Source organism: Glandiceps talaboti, chromosome 20 (genome assembly GCF_964340395.1).
Source record: "Glandiceps talaboti chromosome 20, keGlaTala1.1, whole genome shotgun sequence".
NCBI classification, from domain to species: Eukaryota; Metazoa; Hemichordata; class Enteropneusta; family Spengelidae; genus Glandiceps; species Glandiceps talaboti.
The window spans coordinates 20,336,448-20,350,185 of record NC_135568.1 but is presented as its reverse complement, the minus strand read 5'-3'; the positions used below and the strand labels follow the sequence as shown (position 1 = coordinate 20,350,185).

General features: G+C 35.9%; 1 protein-coding gene across 1 annotated transcript in view; it reads right to left on the bottom strand.

Annotated features, from left to right (window-relative positions):
- LOC144451069 (triple functional domain protein-like) overlaps positions 1–13,738 on the bottom strand; it is a 365,406-nt gene that overhangs the window by 69,894 nt on the left and 281,774 nt on the right. The window contains exons 32-36 of the mRNA XM_078141839.1: positions 7,614–7,683; positions 4,591–4,677; positions 3,739–3,831; positions 2,075–2,203; positions 519–716 (exon numbers count right to left, since the gene is read on the bottom strand). Of these exons, the coding sequence (XP_077997965.1) occupies positions 519–716; positions 2,075–2,203; positions 3,739–3,831; positions 4,591–4,677; positions 7,614–7,683 (577 nt within the window). The remainder of the gene's footprint in view (positions 1–518; positions 717–2,074; positions 2,204–3,738; positions 3,832–4,590; positions 4,678–7,613; positions 7,684–13,738) is intronic.

Here is a 13,738-nt window from a genome sequence, read left to right as displayed (position 1 = left end):
ATTTGTACTGACCTTTGCCCTCTATTTGTACTGGCCTATGCCCTCTATTTGTACTGACCTTTGCCCTCTATTTGTACTGACCTTTGCCCTCTATTTGTACTGACCTTTGCCCTCCATTTGTACTGACCTTTGCCCTCCATTTGTACTGACCTTTGCCCTCCATTTGTACTGACCTTTGCCCTCTATTTGTACTGACCTTTGCCCTCTATTTGTACTGACCTTTGCCCTCTATTTGTACTGACCTTTGCCCTCTATTTGTACTGACCTATGCCCTCTATTTGTACTGACCTTTGCCCTCTATTTGTACTGACCTTTGCCCTCTATTTGTACTGACCTTTGCCCTCTATTTGTACTGACCTTTGCCCTCTATTTGTACTGACCTTTGCCCTCTATTTGTACTGACCTTTGCCCTCTATTTGTACTGACCTATGCCCTCTATTTGTACTGACCTTTGCCCTCTATTTGTACTGACCTTTGCCCTCTATTTGTACTGACCTATGCCCTCTATTTGTACTAACCTTTGCACTATTTTTGTAGATAAAACCAGGATGATAAAGTGAGCCTTTTTTCTTCTCTAATTCTTCACTAAATAGGATCATCTGTTCAAACAAGAATACTCTTCTCTCTTTGCCCTTGAAATGTTGAAGGCTGGCAATGCCTTCTGAAACTAGAAGTGTGTCCTGACGTAGAAGTTTCCCCTGTGCTGTGATTTTACCCTGAAATCATAAGAAATAATAATATAATATTATAAACAAATCACCTTCAGAAATTCATATACAGTCACTTGTTTACTGTCCAAATGTTACAGTGGGAGGAAACCATAGTTTGGAATGAGTATCACCCTTGATACATACAGAACTGGCTAATTTTGGAAAAATCAAATCCAGCTGACACTTGGGGCATTAAAACTCAGACTATAAGTATACAGCCAAACAACCTAACTACTCGGCCACTGACAACCTGATAAACAACTCAGACTACAGCCCACAGGCACTTGGTTCCTGAGATATGTATCAGAATGTTCTATCAGAATACAATAAAATGTTGATAATATTGTTAATATTTACATATTTAGCCAACTATATATCAAAGGGGTAAATTACACTTGTTTCTGTGATCGCGCAGGTTCACTCACCTTGAAAGATAATATGGTAAGAAAGACAACTGCCATTACCATATGTAAACATGAACTTTCAACTCGCCATTTCACTCAGCAAACATTTCGAAAATTTTACCTTCCGTCACTTCCTAGTTCCCAAATTTAATAACCTTCCGATAAATCATGTCGTTGTTACAATCAGATCATGCCTACCAAAGATATCAACCGATATCTGACACCATGTAGGAGAATAGGAGCAGGTAAATTTTTTCTAACTACCTATTTTGCATATTGTCCCTAGACCTTTATATAACAGCAGTACACATATTACATGTTATGGCCGATAGTGACTCTCTCCATTTACCACGTAATCATTAATATCCAATGATGTTCTGGAAGGTAGTTAGAAAAATTTATTTGCTCCAATTCTCCTACATGGCATCAGAAATCGGTTGATATCTTTGGTAGGCATAGTCTGCGATTGTAATGACACAATTTATCAGAAGATTATTAAATTTGGGAACTAGGAAGTGACGGAAGGTAAAATTTTCAAAATGTTTGCTGAGTGAAATAGCCAGTTGAAAGTTCATGTTACGTACGGTAATGGTGGTTGTCTTTCCTACCTTGTGTTATCTTTTGCGGTGAGTGAACCTGTGCGATCACAGAAACAAATGTAATTTTACCCCTTTGATATATAGTTGGCTAAATACATAAATATTAACGATATTATCGACATTTTATTGTATTCTGATACATATCTTGGGGACCAAGTGCCTGTGCTACAACCATACAACCTAACTACTAAGCCACTGACAACCTGATAAACAACAAATGCCTGTCAACAAAATTGATGAACATATTGTTTTATTTATTTTCAATCTAAGTGTGTGAACAAGCATCATCTTTATGTAGCATGTCAATGAATTAAGACATTGACCAATAGTAAAATAGGAGTGGCAACCTTGTCATACTCACATCCCATCCTTGTAATCTTCCTAAAGCCATCATGTCGTTGGCTCTTTTTGGAACAATACGCATAATTTCAACTGCTTTCTCAATATCTTTTGTGTCAATACCCATCTTTTTACTCTGTTTCAAAAAATCCTGAAATGAAACTAGACATTTATAGTGTTTGCAGTGTTCTCTGTGGTTATACATGAAGTGCAGCAGAACACATATCACAAGGCAGTATGATTGCCCTAGGCCCTGAGTACCCACATTGGCAGGCATGCACACCATGACATTCAAATATCGTTTATCCAAAACAGCAAAATTCCATGAAAATCCTATGCACAATATGTATGTACCTGTGATGTTTTCACCAGTGCGCACAGGTATACAATAAATGTGTTCAGTATTGGACTGCACTGCAAACACCATGAGTATGAGTGTACACGGGTAAAAGCATCACTGGTACATAGTATTACATATTACAATGTATGAGTGTACACAGGTAAAAGCAACACATGTACATACATATTACAATGTATGAGTGTACACGGGTGAAAGCATTACATTTACATAGTTACATATTACAATGTATGAGTGTACACGAGTGAAAGCATCACAGGTACATACATATTACAATGTATGAGTGTACACAGGTGAAAGCATCACAGGTACATACATATTACAATGTATGAGTGTACACGAGTGAAAGCATTACATTTACATACATATTACAATGTATGAGTGTACACGAGTGAAAGCATTACATTTACATACATATTACAATGTATGAGTATACACAGGTAAAAGCATCACAGGTACATACATATTACAATGTATGAGTGTACACGACTGAAAGCATTACATTTACATACATATTACAATGTATGAGTGTACACGAGTGAAAGCATTACATTTACATACATATTACAATGTATGAGTGTACACGAGTGAAAGCATTACATTTACATACATATTACAATGTATGAGTGTACACGAGTGAAAGCATCACAGGTACATACATATTACAATGTATGAGTGTACACGAGTGAAAGCATTACATTTACATACATATTACAATGTATGAGTGTACACGAGTGAAAGCATTACATTTACATACATATTACAATGTATGAGTGTACACAGGTGAAAGCATCACAGGTACATACATATTACAATGTATGAGTGTACACGAGTGAAAGCATTACATTTACATACATATTACAATGTATGAGTGTACACGAGTGAAAGCATTACATTTACATACATATTACAATGTATGAGTATACACGGGTGAAAGCATCACATTTACATACATATTACAATGTATGAGTGTACACGAGTGAAAGCATTACATTTACATACATATTACAATGTATGAGTGTACACGAGTGAAAGCATCACAGGTACATACATATTACAATGTATGAGTGTACACGAGTGAAAGCATCACATTTACATACATATTACAATGTATGAGTGTACACGAGTGAAAGCATCACAGGTACATACATATTACAATGTATGAGTGTACACGAGTGAAAGCATTACATTTACATACATATTACAATGTATGAGTGTACACGAGTGAAAGCATTACATTTACATACATATTACAATGTATGAGTGTACACGGGTAAAAGCATCACATTTAAATAAATATATTACAAATGTATCTTAGTTTATCTTACCTTAATTAAAAGTTGATACTTCATAATCCTCTGTACTGGCTTTATAAGCAGATCTGATAATGCTAATTTATGGCCTAATTTGAGTTTTAATTCCTGGAAAATGAATGAAATAAGATAATTCAATATTCAATATCATATAATTCACACTACTTGTATTGTACGTAGTTTTCTGGAGTTCAAAATGCATATACTACTCCTTCACAAAACTTTCATTTAAATTTTTCAAAAATATGAAATTCTAGAATGTCTGCATCAATATGTTGTTAGTCCAAAATGAAAGTCTATGTATTAATGACATTTAGCTGTCGTTTACACTCCACAGTTTACAATTCTTATAAATCAATAACAAAATCTTAATCCAATAAAATGTTCAATATTTGGTGTACCTGAACTTAATTACAGAAACCTAAGGAGTCAAAACAAGATGATAAGTTAAAGTTATGGTGTGCCTTGTCAGCGTGTTCTGCTTTTACAAAACTGTTGTCTGTCTGATGTGTACTTATCCAGTTATTCACATAGAAATTACACACTCAGAGTTTAAGTTCTCAAAATATCTATCACCAGTAACTTAGATTGGTATCTGTCAGGCATCTATTTGTGTTTGTACACTGACCTAGACAGTTGTTATGTGTTTGTCTAGTCTAAACATTAACAGAAGAGTCCATAGCTTGCTGGTGCAATGGAAAATGATGTGTAATCAGTAGGCATCAGCCATTTCTTGCAGTAAGTGTATTGAATTGGTGACCACAATGCATTGCACATGCACCATTACTAAAACCCTTTTTGCAATATTTTGAGAATGAGAAACTATTTAACTTATAAATAAAACGACAAGAAATTTTAAAAACTTACGTCAAAGAATGATTCATACTCTGATGTAATAAATTCTGATTTAGGTTTATTTTGACAGTAAATAACATACATTTGTAATCTCCTTTCCTGTGAAAACAACAACAAAAATTCTGATTTAGGTTTATTTGACAGTAAATAACATACATTTGTAATATCCTTTCCTGTGAAAACAACAACAACAGCGACAATGACGACGACAACGATGACAACAACAACAACAACAACAAAAACAAAAACATATATTTGTTTAGATTTCACACTATATGCTACTAGGCTACAAGTATATTGTTGAGACAGGATAAAGTAAAATAGTAAAATAGCGCCAATGGCATTGTAGCACAACTTTTTAACCACATGCTGATCCATGCTAAGTAATAGGTATTCATTTGCTGAATGTTTATCCAGTTGCCTATCCAACCATGTTGCTATCTTTGCGATATATGCGATCATTTGGCTGTTGCTATGGGCGTGATTGGGTTGCTACACATATTTGCATACATTTTATGAATGTCCCTTCACTTGTCTATGAATCCCTGATGTTATCTTTGCAATAAACATGATAATTTGGCTGTTGCTATGGGTGTGGTCTTGTTGCTAGGTATATTTACATACATTTGATGAATGTCTATTCACTTGTCTAAGAATCCCTATCATTATCTTTGTGAAATACACCACCGTTTTGGCTCTTGCTATGGGCATGGTCATGGTTGCCAGAGATATTTGCATACATTTTTGAATGTTTAATCACTTGCCTAAAGATGATGTTGTTATTTGACCAAAATATACTACCATTTGGTTGTTGCTAAGGGCGTGGTCATGGTTGCTAGGGCCAATTGTGTCAAATGTTGTGAAGAAAATCTGCATAACACTTCTCATCAAGTTTCACTGACCAAGTACTTTTTGAGATAAAAGTTTGTTGACCAAAATTCGCATTTTTACACCTAATTTGCATATCACTGATGATATCATTATATACTTAATATGTCTTCATCTATACACCCCCAAATATATCCCCATTAAATTTCAGCCCAATTTGCTAAACAGTTTTGGAATTAAAGATTTTTAACCAAAAACACATTTGTAGCCCTAATTTGCATATTACTAATGGAATCATCATGTTATGAATAATTCTTAATCTAAGCACCCCACCAAGGCTCCCACTAAATTTCAGACCACTCTACACAGTAGTTTTGGAGTTTAAGTTTTTTGACCCAAAATACTGCCAATGGTGTTGTAGCACAACTGTACAGTTTTTAAAAATGTTTATCGATATGGTAGTCCATGCTAACAAGAAGTGTTCATTTGTTGAATGACTATCCAGTTGCCTATCCAACCATGTTGCTATCTTTACGATATATGCTATCATTTGGCTGTTGCTATGGTCGTGGTCTTGTTGTTAGATATATTTGCATACATTTTTGTATGTTTTTGTTCACTTGTGTATGAATTCCTGATATTATCTTTGCAACATATATGATCATTTGGCGGTTGCTATGGGCGTGGTCTTGTTGCTAGGCATATTTACATACATTTTTTGAATGTTTATTCAATTGTCTATTAATCCCTGTTGTTATCTTTGCAATATACGTGATTATTTGGCTGTTGCTATGGGCGTGGTCTTGTTGCTAGGCAAATTTATATACATTTTTGAATGTTTATTCGATTGTCTATTAATCCCTGTTATCTTTGTGAAATACACAACCGTTTGGCTGTTGCTATGGGTGTGGTCATGGTTGTTAGGGTATTTGAATACATTTTTTGAATGTTTACTTCTTAGCCTACCAGATGATGTTGTTATTTGACCAAAATATACTGCCATTTGGTTGTTGTTAAGGGCATGGTCATGGTCGCTAGGGCCAATTTCCTCAAAATGTTTTGAAGAAAATCTGCAGAATAACACTTTAAGAAACATCTCACCAAGTTTGAGACTCGGTGACCAAGTATTTTTTGAGATATAAGTTTTTGACCAAAAATGAACATTTTTACACCTAATTTGCATATCACTCATGGAATCATTGTATGCTTAATATTTCTTCGTCCACACATCCCTAGATGCATTCCCATTAAATTTCAGCCCAATCTGCTCAGTAGTTTTGGAATTATAGATTTTTAACCAAAAAGACACATTTTTAGCCCTAATTTGCATATCACTGATGGAATCATCACATCATGAACAAATCTTACTTTACACCCCTTAACAATGTTCCCACCAAATTTCGCACCAATCTGCGCAGTAGTTTCTGAGTTTAAGATTTTTGACCAAAAATCACATTTTTTGACCCAAATCACACACCTGTGATGCGATCATTTTGATTTGCACAATTTGCCAAGTAGACACCCAAGGTAATGGACCCACCAAATATCATGGCAATCGGTTCAGCAGTTTTTTACTTTAAGTTGGTTATACAAACACACACACACACACACACACACACACACACACACACACACACACACACACACACACACACACACAGACAGACAGACAGACAGACAGACAGACAGACGCCGGGTGATCCCTATAGCACTACTGAACCTCAGTTCAGTTGTGCTAAAAATGACATTTTTTGACCCAAATCACATACCTGTGATGCCATCATTTTGCTTTAAACAATTTACAAACTAGACACCAACTATAATCTCCCCACCAAATACCAAGGCAATCGGTCTGGTGGTTTTTGAGTTTAAGTCGCACACACTCACACACATGTATAGAGAGAGAGACAGACAGACACAGCACCATGCCTATATACTGGAACTTATCAGTTCAGGCATGCAAAAAATGAATTTATTACAAGTCAGTATCTAATGTAAAATGAATTTATTACAAATTTAATATTGGTAACTTTTCTTACATTTTTTTTGAAAAAAAGCCCAATTACTTACAAGAATTGAATCCATGCCATAGGTGATCAATTTCAATATTTCATAATTAATGACAAAACTGTGAAGACTGGCTTCAAGTCTGATGTGAGAATAGAACACTTTGATGAATCCTATGTCAAAACAAGTTCTAAACTTACATATCTTAGGAATATACCAGCAACCTTCTCAGGGTTTTCAAGACAACTTTCAATTTCTTTTTGAAGTGTTCTGAAATGGAGAAAAACAACAACATCACAAATAGAATTTGCTGGGAGGCAAACATGCAATCCTACGAAAGTGTTGTAAATATTGTTCATAAATTCATAATATCTTGTACCAATGAGAGACAAATTGATATTTATTTTGTTGAAACATTAGCTTTTGATGAACTATCTTGGGGAGCTTTTGTTGTCAATAAGAGCTTGTAGTTTGAAAGTTGTAAGTATGTAACTTGTAAGTGATCACACTGGGCACCATTACTATTTACTATATGTAACTTGTAAGTGATCACACTGGGCACCATTACTATTTACTATATGTAACTTGTAAGTGATCACACTGGGCACCATTACTATTTACAATATGTAACTTGTAAGTGACCACACTGTGCACCATTACTATTTACTATATGTAACTTGTAAGTGATCACACTGGGCACCATTACTATTTACAATATGTAACTTGTAAGTGATCACACTGGGCACCATTACTATTTACTATATGTAACTTGTAAGTGATCACACTGGGCACCATTACTATGTACTATATGTAACTTGTAAGTGACCACACTGGGCACCATTACTATGTACTATATGTAACTTGTAAGTGATCACACTGGGCACCATTACTATGTACTATATGTAACTTGTAAGTGATCCCACTGGGCACCATTACTATGTACAATATGTAACTTGTAAGTGATCCCACTGGGCACCATTACTATGTACAATATGTAACTTGTAAGTGATCACACTGGGCACCATTACTATGTACAATATGTAACTTGTAAGTGATCCCACTGGGCACCATTACTATTTACAATATGTAACTTGTAAGTGATCACACTGGGCACCATTACTATGTACAATATGTAACTTGTAAGTGATCACACTGGGCACCATTAATATTTACTATATGTAACTTGTAAGTGATCACACTGGGCACCATTACTATGTACTATATGTAACTTGTAAGTGATCACACTGGGCACCATTACTATGTACTATATGTAACTTGTAAGTGATCACACTGGGCACCATTACTATGTACTATATGTAACTTGTAAGTGATCACACTGGGCACCATTACTATGTACTATATGTAACTTGTAAGTGATCACACTGGGCACCATTACTATGTACTATATGTAACTTGTAAGTGATCACACTGGGCACCATTACTATGTACTATATGTAACTTGTAAGTGATCACACTGGGCACCATTACTATGTACTATATGTAACTTGTAAGTGATCACACTGGGCACCATTACTATTTACTATATGTAACTTGTAAGTGACCACACTGGGCACCATTACTATGTACTATATGTAACTTGTAAGTGACCACACTGGGCACCATTACTATGTACTATATGTAACTTGTAAGTGATCACACTGGGCACCATTACTATGTACTATATGTAACTTGTAAGTGACCACACTGGGCACCATTACTATGTACTATATGTAACTTGTAAGTGACCACACTGGGCACCATTACTATGTACTATATGTAACTTGTAAGTGATCACACTGGGCACCATTACTATGTACTATATGTAACTTGTAAGTGACCACACTGGGCACCATTACTATTTACTATATGTAACTTGTAAGTGATCACACTGGGCACCATTACTATGTACTATATGTAACTTGTAAGTGACCACACTGGGCACCATTACTATGTACTATATGTAACTTGTAAGTGATCACACTGGGCACCATTACTATGTACTATATGTAACTTGTAAGTGACCACACTGGGCACCATTACTATTTACTATATGTAACTTGTAAGTGACCACACTGGGCACCATTACTATGTACTATATGTAACTTGTAAGTGACCACACTGGGCACCATTACTATGTACTATATGTAACTTGTAAGTGATCCCACTGGGCACCATTACTATTTACTATATGTAACTTGTAAGTGATCACACTGGGCACCATTACTATGTACAATATGTAACTTGTAAGTGATCACACTGGGCACCATTACTATTTACTATATGTAACTTGTAAGTGATCACACTGGGCACCATTAATATTTACTATATGTAACTTGTAAGTGATCACACTGGGCACCATTACTATGTACTATATGTAACTTGTAAGTGATCACACTGGGCACCATTACTATTTACTATATGTAACTTGTAAGTGACCACACTGGGCACCATTACTATGTACTATATGTAACTTGTAAGTGACCACACTGGGCACCATTACTATGTACTATATGTAACTTGTAAGTGATCACACTGGGCACCATTACTATGTACTATATGTAACTTGTAAGTGACCACACTGGGCACCATTACTATGTACTATATGTAACTTGTAAGTGACCACACTGGGCACCATTACTATGTACTATATGTAACTTGTAAGTGATCACACTGGGCACCATTACTATGTACTATATGTAACTTGTAAGTGACCACACTGGGCACCATTACTATTTACTATATGTAACTTGTAAGTGATCACACTGGGCACCATTACTATGTACTATATGTAACTTGTAAGTGACCACACTGGGCACCATTACTATGTACTATATGTAACTTGTAAGTGATCACACTGGGCACCATTACTATGTACTATATGTAACTTGTAAGTGACCACACTGGGCACCATTACTATTTACTATATGTAACTTGTAAGTGACCACACTGGGCACCATTACTATGTACTATATGTAACTTGTAAGTGACCACACTGGGCACCATTACTATGTACTATATGTAACTTGTAAGTGATCCCACTGGGCACCATTACTATTTACTATATGTAACTTGTAAGTGATCACACTGGGCACCATTACTATGTACTATATGTAACTTGTAAGTGACCACACTGGGCACCATTACTATTTACTATATGTAACTTGTAAGTGATCCCACTGGGCACCATTACTATGTACTATATGTAACTTGTAAGTGACCACACTGGGCACCATTACTATGTACTATATGTAACTTGTAAGTGATCACACTGGGCACCATTACTATGTACTATATGTAACTTGTAAGTGACCACACTGGGCACCATTACTATGTACAATATGTAACTTGTAAGTGATCACACTGGGCACCATTACTATTTACTATATGTAACTTGTAAGTGATCCCACTGGGCACCATTACTATGTACAATATGTAACTTGTAAGTGATCACACTGGGCACCATTACTATTTACTATATGTAACTTGTAAGTGATCACACTGGGCACCATTACTATGTACTATATGTAACTTGTAAGTGATCCCACTGGGCACCATTACTATGTACAATATGTAACTTGTAAGTGATCCCACTGGGCACCATTACTATTTACTATATGTAACTTGTAAGTGACCACACTGGGCACCATTACTATGTACTATATGTAACTTGTAAGTGATCACACTGGGCACCATTACTATGTACTATATGTAACTTGTAAGTGACCACACTGGGCACCATTACTATTTACTATATGTAACTTGTAAGTGACCACACTGGGCACCATTACTATGTACTATATGTAACTTGTAAGTGACCACACTGGGCACCATTACTATGTACTATATGTAACTTGTAAGTGATCCCACTGGGCACCATTACTATTTACTATATGTAACTTGTAAGTGATCACACTGGGCACCATTACTATGTACTATATGTAACTTGTAAGTGACCACACTGGGCACCATTACTATTTACTATATGTAACTTGTAAGTGATCCCACTGGGCACCATTACTATGTACTATATGTAACTTGTAAGTGACCACACTGGGCACCATTACTATGTACTATATGTAACTTGTAAGTGATCACACTGGGCACCATTACTATGTACTATATGTAACTTGTAAGTGACCACACTGGGCACCATTACTATGTACAATATGTAACTTGTAAGTGATCACACTGGGCACCATTACTATTTACTATATGTAACTTGTAAGTGATCCCACTGGGCACCATTACTATGTACAATATGTAACTTGTAAGTGATCACACTGGGCACCATTACTATTTACTATATGTAACTTGTAAGTGATCACACTGGGCACCATTACTATGTACTATATGTAACTTGTAAGTGATCCCACTGGGCACCATTACTATGTACAATATGTAACTTGTAAGTGATCCCACTGGGCACCATTACTATTTACTATATGTAACTTGTAAGTGATCACACTGGGCACCATTACTATGTACTATATGTAACTTGTAAGTGATCCCACTGGGCACCATTACTATGTACAATATGTAACTTGTAAGTGATCACACTGGGCACCATTACTATGTACAATATGTAACTTGTAAGTGATCCCACTGGGCACCATTACTATTTAATATATGTAACTTGTAAGTGATCCCACTGGGCACCATTACTATGTACTATATGTAACTTGTAAGTGATCCCACTGGGCACCATTACTATGTACAATATGTAACTTGTAAGTGATCCCACTGGGCACCATTACTATGTACAATATGTAACTTGTAAGTGATCCCACTGGGCACCATTACTATGTACAATATGTAACTTGTAAGTGATCACACTGGGCACCATTACTATTTACTATATGTAACTTGTAAGTGATCACACTGGACACCATTACTATGTACTATATGTAACTTGTAAGTGATCACACTGGGCACCATTACTATTTACTATATGTAACTTGTAAGTGATCACACTGGGCACCATTACTATGTACAATATGTAACTTGTAAGTGATCACACTGGGCACCATTACTATTTACTATATGTAACTTGTAAGTGATCCCACTGGGCACCATTACTATGTACTATATGTAACTTGTAAGTGATCCCACTGGGCACCATTACTATGTACAATATGTAACTTGTAAGTGATCCCACTGGGCACCATTACTATGTACAATATGTAACTTGTAAGTGATCACACTGGGCACCATTACTATTTACTATATGTAACTTGTAAGTGATCACACTGGGCACCATTACTATGTACTATATGTAACTTGTAAGTGATCCCACTGGGCACCATTACTATGTACAATATGTAACTTGTAAGTGATCACACTGGGCACCATTACTATTTACTATATGTAACTTGTAAGTGATCACACTGGGCACCATTACTATGTACTATATGTAACTTGTAAGTGATCACACTGGGCACCATTACTATGTACTATATGTAACTTGTAAGTGATCACACTGGGCACCATTACTATTTACAATATGTAACTTGTAAGTGATCACACTGGGCACCATTACTATGTACAATATGTAACTTGTAAGTGATCACACTGGGCACCATTACTATGTACTATATGTAACTTGTAAGTGATCACACTGGGCACCATTACTATTTACAATATGTAACTTGTAAGTGATCACACTGGGCACCATTACTATGTACTATATGTAACTTGTAAGTGATCACACTGGGCACCATTACTATTTACTATATGTAACTTGTAAGTGATCACACTGGGCACCATTACTATTTACTATATGTAACTTGTAAGTGATCACACTGGGCACCATTACTATGTACTATATGTAACTTGTAAGTGATCACACTGGGCACCATTACTATGTACTATATGTAACTTGTAAGTGATCACACTGGGCACCATTACTATTTACTATATGTAACTTGTAAGTGACCACACTGGGCACCATTACTATGTACTATATGTAACTTGTAAGTGACCACACTGGGCACCATTACTATGTACTATATGTAACTTGTAAGTGATCACACTGGGCACCATTACTATGTACTATATGTAACTTGTAAGTGACCACACTGGGCACCATTACTATGTACTATATGTAACTTGTAAGTGACCACACTGGGCACCATTACTATGTACTATATGTAACTTGTAAGTGATCACACTGGGCACCATTACTATGTACTATATGTAACTTGTAAGTGACCACACTGGGCACCATTACTATTTACTATATGTAACTTGTAAGTGATCACACTGGGCACCATTACTATGTACTATATGTAACTTGTAAGTGACCACACTGGGCACCATTACTATGTAC